General features: G+C 43.6%; 3 protein-coding genes across 5 annotated transcripts; 2 read left to right on the plus strand and 1 right to left on the minus strand.

Annotated features, from left to right (window-relative positions):
- Positions 1-536: 536 nt before the first annotated feature.
- On the minus strand, positions 537-3,842 carry LOC146252192 (uncharacterized). 2 transcript variants are annotated; one of them, XM_084680853.1, is made up of 6 exons: positions 3,709-3,842; positions 3,552-3,609; positions 3,344-3,422; positions 2,581-3,071; positions 1,314-1,454; positions 537-1,176 (listed from the first exon to the last, which is right to left on the minus strand). In XM_084680853.1, exons 1-6 carry the CDS (start codon positions 3,840-3,842, stop codon positions 634-636), a joined length of 1,446 nt encoding a protein of 481 aa, XP_084536979.1. In that variant the 3' UTR covers positions 537-633. The 2 variants fall into 2 exon arrangements, with proteins under 2 accessions (XP_084536979.1, XP_084536978.1); XM_084680852.1 differs by having other exon boundaries at positions 2,581-3,140.
- Positions 3,843-9,070: 5,228 nt separating this feature from the next.
- On the plus strand, positions 9,071-12,925 carry LOC146252193 (sodium/potassium-transporting ATPase subunit beta-1-interacting protein 3-like). The gene is made up of 7 exons (XM_084680304.1): positions 9,071-9,575; positions 10,325-10,462; positions 10,627-10,707; positions 11,154-11,351; positions 11,582-11,642; positions 12,267-12,332; positions 12,468-12,925. The coding sequence occupies exons 1-6, from the start codon at positions 9,522-9,524 to the stop codon at positions 12,320-12,322; spliced, it is 588 nt and encodes a 195-aa protein (XP_084536430.1). The 5' UTR covers positions 9,071-9,521; the 3' UTR covers positions 12,323-12,332; positions 12,468-12,925.
- A 719-nt stretch (positions 12,926-13,644) lies between these two features.
- On the plus strand, positions 13,645-20,290 carry LOC146252194 (YTH domain-containing family protein 1-like). 2 transcript variants are annotated; one of them, XM_084680892.1, is made up of 6 exons: positions 13,645-14,088; positions 14,423-14,447; positions 14,850-14,944; positions 15,067-16,716; positions 16,868-16,912; positions 17,620-20,290. In XM_084680892.1, exons 1-6 carry the CDS (start codon positions 14,062-14,064, stop codon positions 17,644-17,646), a joined length of 1,869 nt encoding a protein of 622 aa, XP_084537018.1. In that variant the 5' UTR covers positions 13,645-14,061; the 3' UTR covers positions 17,647-20,290. The 2 variants fall into 2 exon arrangements, with proteins under 2 accessions (XP_084537018.1, XP_084537019.1); XM_084680893.1 differs by having other exon boundaries at positions 14,865-14,944.
- Positions 20,291-20,868: the final 578 nt, after the last annotated feature.

Genomic DNA, 20,868 nt, shown 5'->3' on the forward strand with positions numbered 1-20,868 from the left:
ATATGAATATGGTCAAAATTATTTCTATATATTTTAGGAGGAATGCGAAATGTGTGCAATTTTGTAATTATACTCTCATTTTACTCTTAGTCCCTGAGCTTTCAAGTATTCTGATTAATATTTATCTTCTTTAGATTATCATTTCAATTCCTTCCAGATTCACATCTTGACCAACTACAGGGAAGGTCTGCCACACCCAGACTAAGTGCTACCAAAGGAGTGAACACAATGTTGTGCTACTTCCTAATTGGGGTCCAGGTTAGACAAGGACAATGTCTACCCACTAAAATAGGGGAATAATTTAGGCTTTTCCCTTAAATTGTGCTATACACATCATTAAAATAGAAGTGCTACAATGATCATACAGAAACAACTTCTGTAATAGTGTTGTGCTCTTTTTTGTTTTGATTACTACCTTTGGATTCATTTTAAGGTATAGATTGCACCCAGGGACTTCTGTAACCCAGGTCATCGAGCCAACTCGATTGCCCTAAGGCCTCTGTAGGCTCTGAAAGGCAGGATGTCATGACTCAAATGTAAACAGTATGCGTGAGTGAGCATGAGAGGCTTCTCCACCTGCTCTCCCTGTGCTGTTCTTTGTGCGGGGATGAGGTGTCATAGCACAGGTCAGCCTTAAAGCCCTGTGACGTACATCTCCATGCCGTCGTTGAAGGTGAAGATGGTGGTGGTACTGGAGGTGGTGGAGCCCTGCTTTAGGTCCCCAATGCTCTCATAGAGGTTCTCCCCTGGCAGCAGAAGGGCTTTGGCGGGTAGGTGTTGTAACTTGGGGGTCTGCTGCGTAGGTGGTGGTGGCGGAGGCTGCTGCTGCTGCAAAGGCTGCTGGGATTTCTTCCTCCGGGGCCGCAATGTGGCACAGGTGTTGGGGGGCCTCTCTCGCTTCCAGCCGCCACTTCCATCCATGGCCTCATAGGCCGCATCGCATTCCTCCGTCCCAATGGACTCATAACAGTGGTCATCCAATACGCCGGGGGGTCCTCCAACTGCTTTTCCCTCCAATGGGGCCCATGTCTGGGGCTTGACCACCACACTGAACCCCCCATCTCGCTCCCGGTCGCCACGCCCCAAGGTCCGGAAGCCACTGTTGGCTGGGGGAGACCCAGGCACAGTTCTCTTCTTCTTACCCGGCTTGCATACCTTGGAGTACATCTCTGCAACCTGCAGGCCAACAGGACCACACTCAGTACAAATAAATCAAATTTGAACGTACAGACTCTGCACACACAAAGAGACATACACAGATAATTTGTGCATTGTAAACAGCAACAAAGAGCCCTCGTTCCATCCCGACTCACCGCAGCTGTGGATGGCTGTATGATATTCTCTCCACTGTGAGGACTCAGAGGGCCTAAAGGCTTGTTTTGGAGCATGGCGATGTCATCATCTTCTGGAGGCTTCCAGATGTACTGCTCGCCATTACCCATAAATACTGCTTCCTGTCAGCCAATCAGAAAAGCGAGGAATTTGTCACCAAATGTTATAATAAGTATTCTGCCAATCACACATGCACTTTCAGAACTGTTCATTAACAATTCCAGCACACACAGCAAAGCTCCACCCACAACCCCATCTGCATCATTAATGAAGCTGTTGAGACGGTGTAGTGCTTCAGATACCTCAGACTACCACCGGACAATAAACTGAGCTTTGAACAGCACACTACTGACACCCACAGACGCTCCCAACAAAGATTTTCCGCCATATGCAAACTTAAAGCGCTTTCTGTTGTCCCCCACCTTCTGTTGTGGCTTACATGTTCCCCCAGTGTCTTCAACATGTTAACTGCCTCCAATAGGAACCAACTCCAAAACGGTTTGGCCAGATCATTTCATGCAGAGCAAGTACCATTAAACATGACCCCAGGCACCCCCTCAACCCATTATTCAGACGGCTTCCTTCAGGTCGCAGACACAGATCCCTGGCCTGGAAACAGGCACGCTATGACATGAATTTTGTTCCCTCTGACTGCCATAGAGTCATTAACAAAACACCATGGTAACTAGCAGATGAATATATGCTATATATATATATATACACATGTGCATCCCTTCTTGCTTCAACATCCTTGCAGATGGGAATATGAGGTATTGATAGAGGATCAAGATGGTTTATGCAAAGACAATTTGCATAATATTGAGACACATGGAATATTTGACATTTAAAAAATACTGCATTTCCCAACAGCTTTGAGAAGTGCATATTTGTTGACATATCATATTGAAATTTGCTGAATGAATGATGCAGCTTGCTGTGCATTCGGCAGTACTATAAGCAGCATTGTCTATGCACTACTAAAGTGTATTTCAATGAATTGCGTCATCCATACACCATCCACCAAGACTGAGCAGCACTGCTGAGAGAACAGAACCGAAATCTATACCGTGAACACTAATGTATACTCTCTGCATGCACACATGCAGACACAGCACAGCACAAAACACACACAGGGAGGTTGTGTGCAAACATGTACAGTATATATGTGCACTTGGCTAACATGAGGCACATAGAACTTCTCAATCAATCATTGTTTATCATTTCACACTGTATATTTGGGCCACTAACCTTGGGGAAACTAGGAAGATTGAAAGCCTCCATGTTCTTACGGGGCATCTTCTGGCTATGAGGGTGTGGCGGTGGAGGGGCAGGGTGTGATGGCGGGGCGTGGCGTGGGGGTGGAGCCGGTGGCTCCCCCATATCCGTCCCGCTATCCCTCTTCTGGGGGGCTTTGTCTGCCTTGCGCAGCTTCCGGACACAGGCATACTCTGCTGCCTCCTGGGGGTGGGGTGGAGCCATCACCTGGGCCACTGGCTCCTGCTCAGGAAGTTCCCCTTCCACCCCATCCCCATCTAGGTCAGGGGGTGCTGGGGTGTTGGCAGGGACAGCCGGAGGGGCTGGAGTGTCCGTCTGCCCAGCCCTGCCAACCATGGCGTAAAGGGTATCGTCAGTCCCACGTTTGGGAGAGGAGCGGTGCCCCACCTCTGAGTAGGTGTGCTCCCCGTCCTCTCCGGTGCCCGAGGGAATCTGGGGCAGCTGGCGGCCCTGGGAGCGCAGGTCTGAGTTGGACCTGCGGCTGGGCAGCAGAAGGAGATCCATACTGGCTGGACGATTCTTTTTAGAAGCCTCTGTAAAGCACACGAACATCATAGTCAATTAGAAACAAGCTCCTTGGCAGCTCACATCATCTGGTATCAACAGGGGGCATGTGAATGAGGACGTTGTCTGGGAGGGGAAGATCTTTTTCTTTACCAAAAATGTGTCACACGTGTTTGGGGCCGACTGACCATTTGAAGATTTTAGAACCCCAACAACTAAATGTTGAACTCACTCTTGCCATTGCAGTTTAGCTTGTTCATCTCAGTGTCCGACTTGCTGATGGAGCGCAGCTTGGACTGCCTGAGTATACCCTGAGAACACACAGACCAGCCATGAGGGGGGGGGGGGGGTCTCTATGGTCCACAGATACATACATGTTAAGGTATCATGCCAGTGATAAAGTAGGGGGCTGCAGTGAGGATTTGCAGATTAATGCTCACCATGTCCATCAACCTGTGTTTGCCACCCTCGCCGGAAACATTATGAGCCTTCCCTTTCCTAAATAAAGATATCAATTACAGTATGTGTAATACATTTGTGTGTGAATATGTGAGTTTAGGGGTGTAATCTTGGGGGGGGGGGGGGGGGGGCTCTCACCTCTGGCAGCCCACACAGAGCACCACGATCAGGATAGTTACAACGAAGGCTGAGGCAGCAGCGATAGCGCCCAGCAGCAGGACCTTGCCGTAGGGAGGAGCAGTGAAGTTCAGCCCGTCCTGCATGGAGGCCATGTGGGAGCGCTGACGCTCGCTTTCTCACACACACGCACTCACACCCTTACACACACTCACACCCTTACACACATGCACACAGGGAAGTGCCACAGTCTCCCTGGGATCTACCAAAGAGAGGAGGGAGGGAGTACAGGTTGCTTGATACTGTGCTCATTTGATCTTTTTACAGAAGCGCATTGAACAGCGAGTCAGCAGAACTAGGGCAAACAAACAGACAAGGAACATGTTACAACTTAGAATAAAAGAATAGAGGAACTGCTATTCACCAATGCCAGCACAAGTGTAAATAAACTCAACACAGGCCACAAGGAACAAAGCCAAGCCAAAGACTCCCACTGTGATGGGACACACAAACTTGTCACAAAATATCAAAGTGCTGTTTGTTGGTGCTGCACAACAAACAACGGAACCATGTATCACAACAGGTTACAATATATTTCCCTTAATGAGGTCAATCGTTTCTTTGCCTAGCACCTCATTAGACTGAAAGGGTATGTATTTTACAGTATTTCTTTTTTCAACCAACCCAGGCAAACCTCCAGTCTCTCCACCCTCATTGGCTCAGTCCTCTCTCCTGCCTTCCATGTTTTCCTCTCCATTGACTGTTCTGTTTCTCAACCGCATCTGTCTCAAACCCCCAGGTTCGGAGGGTTTGAGGGGATTTTTGAACTTTCTATTACCCTGGCAGGTTCACACACATCAGGTAGCCTGCATCCAGCAGATGAACCACAAAATAACTTTGTAGGCTGAGGATATGGAAGGAGAACAGCAATATCTCATATTGACAGCAGGTTTCTGGTGACAGATCAGAGTACACTGTGGGTCTGCATGCTTCACACACATACACACGCACGTACACACACACAGTTACTGACAAACATGACAAGATGAGCAACTGAGATTCATCCCTGTGTTTATTGTGATCCGTCCAATGCTTTCATAATTCTTGCACAACAGCATAAATATGAAAATGATTGCCGAGTCACAGCAAAGTGTTGTCAATCAGTCTGGGGTGAAACAGACAAGGAAGTATAATTGTTTTACAGTCTGGTGTGAAACAGAGGATATCTATATCCACAGAGAATAGAGGGAATCCTTCTGTTTCACTATTAAGCGAAGAGCAAGTGTGCTATGACAACTGGGGTTATGAGTGATGTCCTGACATCATCCACTCCCATTCAGAACAGATGAGGCTCTGAATGATGAACCACCAAATGGAAATAAGGGCTTTCAAACAGGGATCCTTCTTTGCCAACAGCTATATTGTCCTACTTGTCTAAAACAAATATGTACATCTGTTTATGTTTCCAGGACAAAATAATATATGTACTTACATTGATTTTTGTACAGCATCAAGTGCCTTTATCACAATTTAGTAGATTTTTACAACTTATGTGCCAATTTGGTATGTGCTAACATGGATGGTATTGTAGCTCATTAGCATACTTGTGTGGTAATCCAAAATGGCTGAAGCAGCTCAAATAAATCAGCCTTAGTATTGCCATTTGGTGATCTGTAGAATCCTATGAGGGAATATTTGATACATTGTACAACCAAGTGGGTGAGGATTCATTCATTCTCATGCCTCCAAAAATCATGTTTAGTGCAGTTGCCTCGACCAAGTACAAAAACATGCAGAGCTTTCCTTGACTCCAGACTTATCTATGTTATGATTAATATTAGTACACGTTAGTCAGATTTTTTTTCTGATCCAGTTTTTTGTGCGAACACTTGGTAATCCAATAAACATATCAGGACGACACACTTTAAAACATTTCCATCTTCCCTTGAGCTACTTCCAGTAACGCCAACAAACAGACAATGTATAGCCTAGCACAACAGTAGGGGGTTTAGGGAAAAAGAAGGAATGTCAATGCTTCTAATCAAATGTTCAGATGTTCTTGGCTTCCTCTACAATGTCATTATATTTCATGGCCATGTCTATAACATTGACACCTTGGACGTTTAAACCTATGCTGAATATTACATTCATTTACAATGTTGACCAATGTAAGTCTTTCTATATCTGAATGAGTTTCTAATTGGAACAAAGAAGAAATAGAGTGTCAGGAGCATGGTGAAGGAGAGAGAAGCAGGGGGTGGAAGGGTGAGACGAACACAGAGACACAGCCAGGCACATCAGTCTGTGCGTGGGTGTCCTGTGGCAGGTGTTTGAAGAAGCTAAAAGCAAGCTGATGATGAGAAGAGCCTGTCATATTCAACAACTAGGTTTCCCTGCCTTACTCTCCTGTCTCAGTCTGTCCACTTCCCCACCCATTCTTCTCTCTCTCACACACGGTTTCAGTAGCTCTCTCTCTCTATCCCCCTGCCTCCCCCTGCGGTGCTCAGGCAGAGTGACGCCTCAGCACTGCAGTGTAATCTCTGGCCCTGGAGCAGCTTTCTCCGAGCCAACCAATTGGACGTAGTTCTCAGAGCAGAGCAGTGAAATGGCCCTCCACCAGCAGCTTGCCTGCTAAACAAAAGCCCTCTCCCAAGCCATGGACCACGTCGCCCCGTCTACGGCACTCACAACACTGAGCCCTTGAACCAGAACAGTCAGATAAAATATGTTCCTCTGCATGTCCCTGTTTGTAGATGCATGGCCTGTTGTTGGCCTACCTGTACATCCCAGGAAGCGTGAGTCAGGTCAGGGGGGGAGAAGAGAAGTAACAAACTGGATCATTAGCCATCAACACCATCCAAATTATTCTGTCTCTATTCTCTCAAATCTAGGTGTCCAGTACCCCCCCCCCCCACCCCCCCCAAAATGTCTCTCTCCTCAGTTAGGGCACTTTCCTTATTTAGCTTGCAAGAAAAAAAGTTGTTATTCAAGGTCCACTGCTTTGGGGTAACAGACTAAAGGTCATGCACCTGTTGCCCTTGCTCAAGATATATGGTATTGTTATCAGATAATAGGACAACCCATTTAGTCATTTTAGCAGACGCTCTTATCCAGAGCGACTTACACTACCCAACAGTAATAGTAATGTTTTAATTAACAATCACACACTCTTCAGAGGAAAGGGCAAGTTGATGTCTTCACCGTTTGGTTCTCATCATGTCAGATGAGTAATTGTGGTTAGAAGTAAGTAATTTATAATAACTCTCAATCAAAACATTTAGAATCTCCCATCCACAGTATGCATGGCAGTAACCTATATCTGATAGGTTCATGATAAACCAATACAGATCTGAAGCACATCACTCCCAGTGAGTCAGTATGGCCACTCAAAGACATCATTGTTATTTGGCAGCATCGATGTAGAGTACCGGGAGGGCAAGACCAACAACGTCTTTGGTGTGTGGAAAATTGCATGATTATGTGAATTGGTAAAAAAGGTTGTAACTTTCATGTGTATTTGCATGTCTAATTTATTCATCCACAGGTACTATGAATAGGTTAATTATGAGACAAGCTCACCCCACTGCGTGACAGTCTTGTAAGTCTCTTTCATTGAACTCCAATTGGGTTGCCTATGCACTCACTGGTGCTAACATCGAAAGCCAAATCTCTGATCACTGTTCACTTGACAGGAGTGTTAAACCAACCCAAATTCTACTTACATTTATATTCTAAGAATAACCCCACGCCAGGGCGAGAGGGGTTGTTATATTTCCTCTTCAACCCCTTCATTGAGAATCAATCATACGATATTTGTGGTTAATGATTCGCGCCCATGCTACCACGTCGTGGTTAGAACGGGCTTTTCCATCTCTTCAGTGAGAAAGAACCCTGACATCTCAAACGGCGACAATTCTGTACACAACAGGTTATAAAAACACCACTGAGTGGACCCAGTGATAGCAGCTGACAGGCAAACCTGGGCGTGAACAGAGGAATAGAGATGAAAGTCGAATGTGGCATGCCCAGGTAGCGATATTAAACACGAATGCCATTTTATCTGTGCAAATAAGCTTCAAATTGATGCTGTGTTCTCCCACCATCACTTAGAAACGCTTGTTAGATAAAGAGCAGTTGATCTTTATTTTTGATGGTTCTTCCGTGATCATCAAGGCATTTCTGAATCATTTGAAGATCAAAGCGAAATGTATGCGCGCAGCGTTGAATCCCTGAGGTCAGGTTGCAACGCACATGACAAAGCCAGTCCCCCACACCACCTTTTAAGAGGGAGGGGAGGGGGCAAACCATTAATGATATGGGTCTAATGTTAATTATCCTTAATGATTCACACAGTCGACTCACATACAAGGTGATATCAGTTACATTTCATCGGAAGGCGTCTCTTTGAATGTTCCACACATGAAATACCAATGAAGTCCTCTGATGAACTGGTTAACAACGCAATCACAAAAGGCAATGCAGTAACTGGAAATCCTGCACACGTGTCTGTAATAATCGTATGGCTATCAGATTTAACGGCGGTGGGTCTGTGAACACAAAGAATCGAGCTGTGAAAACTGCTGGAGCACCAAATATATATACCTACCATGCATAATTAGGCTTATCTTGATGTACATTCAACTAAATATATATGCACTTATGGGAAGAGATGGGTATTTCCCAGGCTGACAGCGACATTTGGGCTGACCATTGCGTTACTTACTCAGTTCAAAGATTCTGGAGGCGCGACGGCGCGCAGCATCTACTCTGGTCGGTTTCTTCAATTTCTGCTTCCACTCGGACCATGCACTCTCCGCAAGCATAATCAATCAAAGTCGATTGCTTGGGTCTCGTTCTCATGTGAAGACATAAATGCAGCATTGCATTTGGCATTCTACGACGCCCCCAATCCCTCACGCGCCCTGTTGTCTCCCTTTCCGAAAAGAAAAGCAAGCACACAAACGACTATGTTCCGCCCAATGTTATGTCGAACCGATAGTCTCCTCCACAGTTTTTAAGCCCCCTCCATCCCTATAGCCTGCTCTCAATTCCTCGGCACGGCTGTGGTTCCATGTGACGGAGAGAACTGGAGACCCCCAATTATGATTGTCTTTTGCGTCTAGCGTCATCATTCGGAAGGGCTGAGAAGTGTCGGGGATTGAATGGAGTTTAAATAAAATGCCTCATGGTTTGTAGTAGCCACATTTCTGCTGTGCAGTTTGTTTGTATGGATACAAACAAATGCGGGGATGAGATTCCTAAAATATTTGGTTAACGAATCTCAAATCGATGGGACGGGGACATTCAATGCACATGGAACAATAGGCCTTAGCATACAAGAAGGTTACGCCATAGCCGATAAAACCATACATTTAGGCCTGCATTGGTCGATTGAGCTTTTAAATGATCTAACTTGTCTAATATCATTGTCTCGTGGTCGTGGATATGACAAGCGATGACGACCCATAAGGCTTCACATTGGTACCATTCTCCCACATAGATCCGAATTTATCTGCTTCGTCCAGTTGTCTAACCCCACCTACCGGATTTTTTTCACTAGTGCAGACGGTAGGCTATCAGTCCCCCACCTATGGAGCATCAGGGAGTAGGCCTATTCTCCTTCAATCCTGCCTCTACCCTCCCCCTCCTCGCTTCACATGGGTAGCCTACGACGTGTTTTTCTTCTCAGTCCATCTTGCAGTGTCTTGCTATACAGATCGTCCTCGTTTACGCATTTGAAAATGGGACTTAAAAATTTTCCTTTTTGAAATTGAAATGTATTTTTACCAGTTTGCAACTCCGATTCACGTCTTGGACTGACTCATACAGAGAAAATGGGGTGCTGTTCTGGTCGCTGTATGCTGATCTTCCTCTGTACTCTCCAGTTGGTGAGATAATTTTTCTCTCATGATGGTCCGACGTTCAAAACAAAAACAAAACAAAAAAAAACACCTGCAAAGCCGTGTTACCATTATCTTATTTTTCAGCCATAACTTTGGTATTATGCTGTTGAGAAACGATTACATGTCCACACAGTATTTCTTTAGATTATTTTCCCTTTGTTGATAGTCTACTCGATTATTATCTTTCTATGGAAAAATACATACTAGTTCGTTACTGGGCAGTAATAGTTTATTCTCGTTATTAATACTGCTTTACTAATCCTTTTCAGTTCTCTGACTACTCCTACTTAGGTCAACTCTAAAACGTTTTTATTTTTTTTTATTCAGTTGAGGTTCAACAGAGAAACAGACAACCCCCACTCTAAAAGGCTGCTGCCACTTTGTCTCCTCTCTTTCTTCCCACCCTGCCCCCCCCCCCCACCCCCCCCACCCCCTCTCTGACTGATTGAGAGGCAACCTCACAGGACAGGGCTCATATCCCTGGTCTGCCTCTGAAACATGCTTTGTCCCCCATGGCTCGGTAACCTTGACAACTTGGTTGAAATATCAGTATTATGCGTTGTGGGATAGACAGGAGGAAGATGGTTGTCTAACAGGTTGCAACTGCTTCAGATCATGAGTTTAGAGTATAGAAGAAACCAAAACGGACCGTTTCATACATTGATGCATGCATACTCATTTGTTACCCATTTTATATAATTCACTCTCTCCTCGTCTCCTGTTGACTTTTTCAGATAACTGCTCTGGAGAGGCAGGTGTTTGACTTCCTTGGGTACCAGTGGTTGCCCATCATGATCAACTTCCTGCAGATAATCATGGTTATCTTAGGGCTCTTTGGTACTATCCAGTACAGACCACGCTATGTTGTCCTGGTGAGTGGCGTTGTCATGTCAGACTCGTAAAGATGACTATATTTCTCCATCACTGATGCAAATATCAACATTTGTTCGCTCTTTGTTACAAATTATTTGATGAACTTGATAAGTCATAAGTCAGCCTTCACATAACTTGTCCTCTGATGTCCCCACTTCCTCAGTACCTGCTCTGGACATTGTTGTGGGTGGCTTGGAATGTCTTTGTCAGCTGTCTGTACTTGGACCTTGGAGGGCTTTCAAAGGTAATGGCCCTGTGTGTGTCTAATAATTAGAGGCCTGCTTCTAACTGCTATGTGCTCTCCAATGTATGTTCCTGTAACTCCTCTTCACAAACTCACCATTGGATTGTCTTGCAACCACAATAACACAGTACAGATACCTCATGGCTCTGTTGGTTACTGGTCTTTACAATTCAATAATCATATTAATGTTGTAACCATTCTTGTGGATGAGCTGTTCTACCAATAACACTTTGGACCTGTTCTGTATTTAGTTGTTTAAACTGCAATTTATTTCCCCCCCACAACAATAACAATAATTTTAGAGAATAGAAAAGTTGCAGTACCCTAAGAAAATGTTGGTAAAGCAGCTATTGAATATATTCATTCCTTCTCTTTGTACCAAATAAAACACACTATTACATCCTTTGACACAACATATTGATAATGGTTGTGGTGTGTCATTTCAGGACAGTGATATTCTGTCTCTTGGGGTGTCCCCACATCACTCTTGGTGGAAAGGAAACGGGCCAAGTTGTGAGCGCAGAGACCTCCCTGCCACAGGGTGGCAGAGTGTGGAAAACCCGGAGCTCGTCACGGCTCTAGGTTGCTGGCTAGAATACCAATACATAGAGGTCCTCCACTGCATTGTACAGCTTCTCATATCTGTAAGTACACTCACAAACACACACAATGCAAATGTTACATACACACTTTCCTACATTAGCTCAGATGACTCATTTCTTGTCATTGCAACCCAATGTGTTGTACAAGGTAATGTAAATTCTCATTCATTGAAATGAATTATTTTGCCTACTTCTGTTGTGTATTGCATCCGTGGATGGCAAAGGTTTTAAATAGAGGCCATGTGATTTGTAACTGGTATTTGTGTTTACAGCTCCTGGGATTTGTCTACGCTTGCTATGTAGTCAGCACTTTCACAGAAGAAGAAGACAGCTGTATGTATATTGTACAATATTCTGTCAACACATAAACACACTGTAACAGACAGACTCCCAGGACAGATGATACCAGATCCAAGTGCAGGTTTTATTAGGCGTAGTCAGACAAGCAGAGGTCACACACAGATAAATCAGAGCAAGGGAGGAGATATGAAAGACAAATGCAAGGGCAAGCTCAGGTTCCACGAGACAGGCAAGTTTGGGATCATAGCGTCCTGGTATAATCCAGGGAAAGCAGAGACAAGGTCGTGGGCAAAAATAAGGTCGGTATTACAAAGTATCAAGGTCAGAATTACTTAGAATGGTCAGCACAAGGTTAACAAGACTTTGCTAGCAGTGATGGTAGTGACTGGTAGCACTGGAGCAGGGGAGTGGACTGATTACTCTAACAGTGTGCAGGTGTGAGAGAAGGATTGCCCTCTCAGTACTCCGGTGACTGTGTTCTGTGGCTGGGAGGCCTGATTGTCAAACAGATTAGCGCAGATAAAAATACATACTTTAGTATTCAGGCCCACCAATACAATGAATGCCTCACTCAACCGTTTTATTTATTGCGCTGAGTTTAACATTTTTTTGTTAACTTTATTTATCCAAATTAATTTTGTTTTGTTATTCTTGCAGTTAATTTCATTGGTGAATTCCACCATCCTTCAAAACCATCTCAGTTGATCTTTTAGTTTATAGACTGTAAGTAACATCGTATGCTCAGACACTGTTATAAAGGTAATAATACATACAGGCTTATAAAATGGGCCTTGTGTGTGGCTGTGTATAAATATTAATTTCTCACTCATTTTACCGTTGTGTTTTTTGTTTGTTTAGACTACAAATAAAGATGGTGATTGCAAGGAACCAGCCAGGAGGGCAAAGAAGGAAGAAGCAGATGAAATACTGGTGCTTGGGATCTAATCTGATAAAAAAATAAAATAAACAATGTCCTCTATATCAGCACTCTTACCACATGTTACCACAGCCGGACTGCACTATACTGTGTTGTACATCTTTGAGTTGCACTCCTGAAAAAAACTGTTCTTCTCACATAACTTACTTCTGACGTAACTTATATTGTAGGTACATGACACAGAAGCACTGGAATGGATTTGTGCAGAGATCATAGACTGAAATATGTGCTTTTATCAAGCATCTGTGTGTGTGTGTGTGTGGTGTGTGTGTACTCACTCATGCAAAGGAGTAGTCAACTGTGGGCCTAGCCTATAACTGCAACATTTTCTTGAATTGAAAATCGCAAACAGAGGCAAAAAAAAAACATTCTTACCTTGTGAACATTTCCTTCTCATTATTACCTTGTGACATTTGTAAATGTGTGCTGTAGTTTGTTTTTGTGATTTGAGTTAGAGTAGTGAGTTTAAATCCAACTAATTAAGCTTCCCTGTCACCTAGTGTTGGTGATTTGAGTCCTCAAGCTGGTCTATTTTGTTTGTTTTACTGCTTAGCTAAAAACAACATAACTTTTGAACAAATCATATAGTTCCAAAGAACATGTCAATGCACTGTCCTGTCATGAAACGTTGGCAAGCTAATTGCGGCACATCAATTAATAAAAAGCATAGTAGGAATCGCCAGGGTATGAGAAATAGAACATGCATTAGACCATAAAAGCAAGGCAAAAGAAAAAACGACCTCTACCGGCCAATTGCGCTTAGTTTGCACTAACCTACTCAATGCAGAGAGCACTGATTGCCTTTGCATTGGGCATGAAAAAATGCAGATAATGCAGAATATAAAATGGTTGAAACAGCCAAGTTGAATTATTTAAAGTGTATAGTCAATAAAGTTTGTGCAAGGCTTCCTTTATGGTACGTTATGAAATAACAATTTTCGCCCAACATTGGTTGCCCCGATGGAGCGTCGTCGCGGCAGCCCTAGCGAACAAATCGCACAACGCTGTCGAAGAAACAAGATTACCGCACCCATTGCATTGAACATGAGTGACTTCCGATGCTTTGCCGTCGACGTACCGCGCCTGGTTTGTTGCTGACGTCAATTTCCCATATCAAGACCCCGGATGAACCTGCCATTGGGGGAAGTGAACAGGGCCATCAAAGCACAATAACTGAAATTTTGCCCGTAGAGGGGAATATAACTGCTAGAAACCCTACTGTGCTAATGCCAACAGCGGACTGATTCTATAGTTTCACCAAGATACCACCAGATTGGGTTTAAGCTGAGACAAGGGCACTTGCAGCATTGAGCAGTTGAACTCAAGTTGGTGCTGGCAAAAGGTGCTGGTTACTGTAACGTAGCAAGCAAGAGCTCGCAAGCTTAGCGAGGCCAATAGCTTGTGCTACAGAAGCTAGTCTTAGCTAGCTACAGGATCCGAAGAAAACGCAGTCTCTTCAGGGAACACGTCTAATCAAGGATCTACAACCAAATCCGGCGGCTTGCTTGATGAATTATGTCTGCCACAAGTATTGACCCTCAGGTAGGTCGGTCGTATTTAGTGAGAAGAATTCCATTCAGTAGTATCAAGCCAGGCCTGCCTTTTTCAGAGAAGGGGGGATGTGCTTCCAATCTATCCAAGCAGATAACTTCAGTGTGTTAGCTTACAAGCTAGCTAGCTAGTGGCTTCTTTTGGCAAGTTTGGTCGCCAAGTTAATGTATGATTTTGTTATTTTAAACTTAGCGAATTAGCTGATCGAAATTGACAACGCCAGGAACATGTTTGTTAGCTGTCTAGCTATCCAGGTTAGCTTTGTGTCTAAAATGACATGCACTAAGTTTCATTCCCCCTTCCACATGTCTATTTGGTCATGAAGACGTCAAAAGGACAAGATGCTAAAGGTAAGGAAAATTGCCTGCATGTCTAGCACTAGGTCTAAAGAATATTATGAACATTTAAATGCCTAGTTAACTGGTTAGCACTAGCTTATAAGGTCTGGATGGCCAAATCAATTGTTAAGCTACTTAATAGCAATAGCATTCCTTATCTGAGATTTTATTGCAATGTAATAGTATTGCTATTTCTTTAGTTCACGATTACTTGTATTGTGACATCAAAATTAAGAATTATCGTCACATTTTTAAACAAGCTAGCATATAATTGAGCAAAATATTTACTAGTGCTTTTAACAAAAATGGACAGGAAATGTATTATTATCATATTATTTATTATTGAGTGTATTGGTATGAAACATATATGTACATTTGATATGAATCTTGCTAAATAAACCTATTATCAAACAGTCTTTCCGGTTTCAGTCCAAAACGGCTCCCTCCACCAGAAAGAAACTGTCCATGACAATGACTTTGAGCCATATCTCACTGGCCAATCTAATCAGGTGAGGATTTTTTTGGGTCTCCTTCAGTGGCCTTATCATTCATGGATTTGTTTAAATACTGAGTTCACATTGTGTGCACCAACACCCTCTATGCTCTAATTTCCCCATTTTTTTTTCGGTAGAACAACAGCTATCAATCCATGACTGACCCCTACTTGTCCAGCTACTATGCTCCCTCGATTGGATTCCCCTACCCTCTCAGTGAGGCTCCATGGTCTACTGGTGGTGACCCTCCTATTCCTTACTTGACGCCCTATGCGCCACTCAGCAATGGAGACCATCACTTCATGCATGACACTGTGTTTGGGCAGCCTGGGGGGCTTGGTAGCAGTATATATCCTCATAGGTTTAACTTTTTTCCTGAAAACCCAGCCTTCTCAGCCTGGGGTACTAGTGGGTCTCAAGGCCAGCAGACTCAGAGCTCTGCCTACGGGGGCAGCTATAGCTACCCACCCAGCTCTCTAGGAGGTACACTAGTTCCCGATGGCCAGACAGGATTCCACAGTGACACCCTAAGCAAGGCCCCAGGCATGAACAGTCTAGAGCAGGGGATGCTAGGGTTAAAGATTGGTGGGGATGTGACGGGAAGTGGCTCTGGCATGAAGGGGTTGGGCTCTGTGATTGGTGGTGGTGGAGGAGGAAATGGGGCTGCAGCGGTTGCCACTGGTAATGGAGGGACTCCAATAGGTATGCCTCCTCCGAAGCCTACATCCTGGGCTGCGATTGCCAGCAAACCAGCCAAGCCGCAGCAACTGAAGGCCAAGACAAAACCTGGCATGCCTATGCCTGGGGGAGCCTTGCCACCACCACCCATCAAACACAACATGGACATTGGTACATGGGATAACAAAGGGCCTATAACCAAGGTGGCCCCCCCTCTGCCCCTTCACCACCAACATCAGCACCAGCAGCAGCTCCACTCACATGGCCATCCTCACCTCCCCCATGGACTCCCGCCTCCCCCTCAACAATCCCTTCAGTCAGCTCAGTCTCTTGTGCAGCAGATGACCATGCAGGGCCCTCCCCCTCCTCAGTCCTACCAGAACCACACTTCAGCTCCACTGCCTCAGACCCGCTGGGTTGCCCCACGCAACCGAAACCCCGGCTATGGTGGGGGCAGCATGGACAGCAGTGGCTCTTCCAGTGGGGGCGGTGTGGGGAACGGAGGGGGAGGCGGTGTACCTCCAGGATCTGGTCCAGGTGTAGACTCCCACCCTGTGCTGGAGAAGCTGCGAGCTGCCCACAGCTACAACCCCAAGGAGTTTGAGTGGAACCTGAAAAATGGACGTGTGTTCATCATCAAAAGCTACTCTGAGGACGACATCCACCGCTCCATCAAGTACTCCATCTGGTGCAGCACAGAGCACGGCAACAAGCGCCTGGACGGAGCCTTCAGGACCATGAACGGGAAAGGCCCCGTCTACCTGCTGTACAGCGTCAATGGCAGCGGGCACTTCTGTGGCGTGGCAGAGATGCGCTCGCCCGTGGACTACGGCACCAGTGCTGGCGTTTGGGCACAGGACAAGTGGAAGGGCAAGTTTGATGTGGACTGGCTGTTTGTCAAGGATGTGCCCAACAGCCAATTGCGCCACATCCGCTTGGAGAACAATGACAACAAGCCGGTGACCAACTCGCGTGACACCCAGGAGGTCCCTCTGGAGAAGGCCAAGCAGGTGTTGAAGATTATTGCCAGCTACAAACACACCACCTCCATCTTTGATGACTTCTCCCACTATGAGAAGAGGCAAGAGGAGGAGGAGGAGGTGCGCAAGGTGGGTGAAGCGCTCAACCATGTTGAGGTCTTGTAGACTAAACCTAATAGACCTTGTTTTTTTGGTTTCATAATGAAGCGATGTATTGCTTGAGTCACTAGGACAGTGCGTCTGACTTCTCACTCTTCTCGCTCATTCTTCCTGTTGACAGAACTTTGAACCAGCGCCTATCCAGACCCGGTCTCGGCTGGATCAGGTAAAGAACAAGCGTTTTTTCTCCCCTGAACTGGAATGTAAAAAAATTACACTAATGTACATAAGTATTAGAAATAATTTCACATACAAAAAGACAAAATGAGTACAAATATTAAGGATAAACATATAAAAGACACTGGAGGTGCTGCAACTGGTTGCTATTTAGCACAGTGCCAGATTTACATTTACGTTTACAGATTGCAAAAGAAATGTGAGGTTGTGTAGATTTTTTTTATTTGAGAGCTGTTATTAGCAAGGTAGCTAATACTGACGATACTAACCAGAGCTCATGTGGATTCTCGAAAGTGCCTATTGGTCAGAAACATCTGCATCCTTGTTATACTATATCTATCACTATCTATCACTATATCATGTGCAAAGCATGGTAAATCAAAATAACCTATAAACTAATACATGAGGTTTATTTGAAATATTTTGTGGAACATTAATTTGGCATTTTTAGCTCTCTGCTACTGGAATTATGTTAAGCTACTGTGCTAATCATCAGTTTTATGTTACATGTAGATGGTAGAGGTGTTTTCTTTATTTGCATACCAAAGGTCCATTTTGTGTTTTGATATAACTGGGGAGTTCAGCTTAGCTGAATGAAACATGTTTTACTTACACACTGTCCTCACATGTGTGGAGGCCAGATATTTAGCTTGTTTCTTTTTTTCTAATTACTTTCTCTTGTCTTCTGTCCCACAGGAGCGCCAAAACAGGAGTAAACAATAGAACACATTTATCCTTGGCTTAATCAACAGTTACACTAGGACGTTTGATTTAAAAGACAGAAGAATATGAAGATACAAACAAGCCCTTTTTTCTATTTAATCCTGGTGATTCTCTGCCACCGTCAAGACTTGCGCTTTCAGCTCCAGATACCACCCACCTCTTGTGCAGGGATAACAAGCTGATTCCATGTATTACCTAGCCACCACCGCACTGTTTACGTCACATTTTTAATTTTCCGTTCTTTCCATCTTGTAATTTTTCTCTCGTCAGACTGGGTTTGTCAAGTCCTCTCCTGCCCCTCTCTACTCTTCAAATTGAATCAGGGTTTGACTGCACCATGGAGGGAAACAAATCTGCCACTTTATATCTCAGTACAATCAGGAACAGATGTGTCCTGCCCCTATTTATCCATTGGGGGGCGGTGTTGCCATTTTTCAGAGGTTTAACTGTGCCAACAGGGTTGGAAGATCCAAAAGGCAACGTTGGACTTGGAACTGTGCGATAATAAGACTTCAGTGGTTTATCTATTTTTCATTCAGATCCACAAAATCTATATTTTTGGCTGACTACTGCAGTTCAGAAACCTGCTTTTCTGGAGCCTTAATGTTTTATTTTCTAGTTATTGATGACTTCTCAAAAGAACCGCTCTAACTGACAGTGCTGGAAATATCAGGGATAGTAGGAAGTCACACAGACTCGAGACATTTCAAAGGAGGAAATGCAAAGGCCTCTGGGAAGGAAATAACTGGTGTGTCCTCCACTGCGGAACTCATGATTTGAATCAAAAATTGTACTATTTACATCCCTCACACCCCTCCACTTTAGGTTCTTTTGATAAATGATGTTCATCATGAAGGGGTTTTGTATGTTACATCGGGAGTAAAGTTTGTGTACGCAATCCAGTCTGAGAGAATTGTAGCACCCACCATTTTAAATTAATTGTTTTATAATTAGAATGATGAGATGTAACTGCTACTTTTGAATGAATTGTTTGTTGCTTCTTTTCTTTGGTAATCACAGTGGTTATGTGTTTGATCACCATCATTCTGTCTTAATCCTTAGTAGGGGGGGGGGGGGGGGTTACTTCGCAAATATGGTTTTGCTATAAATCTATCATGTCCTTCGTAATGCTGAGCTTTAACGTAGGAGTCTATAGTAATGGAGAAAGCCTAAAATGTATAACCTGAAATTAATGTAACTGATTTACTATCAAGAGTAAGAAAAAAAAACCAAGAATGAAATATGGTTTCTGTGTGTTTTTTGTTGTTGCTAAATAGTTTGTGTGTCCTAAAATTAAGTCATTTATAAATGTATTGTGATAGAATCAGGTATACTTGGAAGACAGATACATTTATTGGTGGTTGAGCATTAAAATACAGAACACTAATTATAGAATGTGCTGTCATGCAAACCAGTCAGTCCAGATTACATTATGTTGAAACACCATACAGCCTGGTTGTGAGTGGTTGATGGGTGGGAAGGATGTGTCTCATCCTCACAAAACAACTAGATAGTATTTACCTCGCTGCTGTCAGAATGGGTAAATGCTTACCCCTAACATCAAACTGGTAACATACAGGCCTGTGTGCACTCATCCCCAGAATATTTTGAACGCGATGTCACCTTGTGTGTTGCAGAGCAGTGACAACGGTCTTTTACCCATAAGAGTTCCCACATTGTCACCTTCTGGATGGTGTGAGTTGTCAGAACATACGTATATCTTATATGCTATGTTTTTATTTTGTTATTTTGAGATGTATGCTGTGTGTGTAAAGCACTTTAGCCAAATATACCGTGCCCCAAAAGGTCAGTGTTTCTAATGAATACCAGTCGGAGGGCCTCTATTGCCAAGTGGTTCTTAGCAGGATAGGGAGTCTGCAGCAGAACTGTTATGACTGACTTATTGTCCAACAGTGTCAAGTTTGACCAATCACATGATCATGTCGAAGTAATATGAGCTTCTGCATTTGCCTGAGGTCTGTTCCAGATAGTATGACTGATACACTTTTCACCCATTCTGAAATATTCAATTTTTTTAAAAGCTGTATTTTACTTTTCAGTGGCCAGTGTAGCCGCTATTTAAGAACTGACGATGTTCTATTAAAGGGGACATTAGGACACATTTCAGCATGCCTAAACTGAATGTTGTTCTTTATTGTCTAGTCATCATATACCCATGTGAGTCTTTTAGGGATACTTAGTCTGTTTATTATTCACACTAATACACATGACTGTTTTAGTCAGTTTGGACTGGTTTTATAATCCCTCTCTCCCTGTCACCACTGAAGCCAGAGCAGTAGATGAAGGTGAGAAGGAAATGAAGCTGGAGGCTCCTGAGATTGCCTTTACGTTATCTTTGCCGATAAAGCATGTAATGATTGTGTGGCCTAATAGTACAGGACTCACAACACATGCTGATAAATGTTGATATGTTGCGCAATAAAGGGCCATGAGTATTATGGTTATAATTGTAGTAGAGTAGTACAGAGTTAATACAGGAAAGAGACAAAGATTATTTAAAATATATACACATATGAATTGCAAACAATTTAAATAGACCACTGCAATTCTGTCAGTGGAAATTAATGGATCACCTTTCCCATTGAGAAGAATTCAAGCCTTAATAAACAACCCATTAAGTAAACATGGTGTCTTGGTCTTTGCTTTTATTGTTCACTGTTATTTTGAGGACATATCCTAAGACCAAAGGGTGTCTGTTTTGTTAATGAATAAAGCTTAGTTTTAGCAATAGTTTAACGTAGTCTTTAACGATTGTACTAACAACAATTGTTGTAATAACACAAACTATTAAACATTTACAGACTAAAAAAGAGATCCGATGTGCTCTTTTTTGGTATGTGTTTTAAATTCAACCAGCTGAAACGAAATGTCAGGTATACACACGAAATGATGAACAACCGACCGACCAACGTTAAATGTTGGAGTTCGATATCCTCCCCAAAAAGTCCCTAAAACCTTTAAATGCGAAAATAAATTGTTTGTACCTAACGTTTTAGAGTTATTTTTTCTTTCTATTTTTCATTTGTTAATTTTGGTAATAGTGCGTTGCTATAAATGGTGAGTGAAACCTGAATAGGCTACAAGACCCGTCTAGAATCAATCGAACGAATCTGGAGCTGTCCGTGGTGCTGATTCGGCAGCTGACATTGGTATTGCTGACGAAGCTTGTTTTTTCGTTTCCAAAGAAAACTAATTGTTGAT

Source organism: Hypomesus nipponensis, chromosome 18, assembly GCF_054491055.1.
Source record: "Hypomesus nipponensis isolate SF chromosome 18, ASM5449105v1, whole genome shotgun sequence".
Taxonomy (NCBI): Eukaryota; Metazoa; Chordata; class Actinopteri; order Osmeriformes; family Osmeridae; genus Hypomesus; species Hypomesus nipponensis.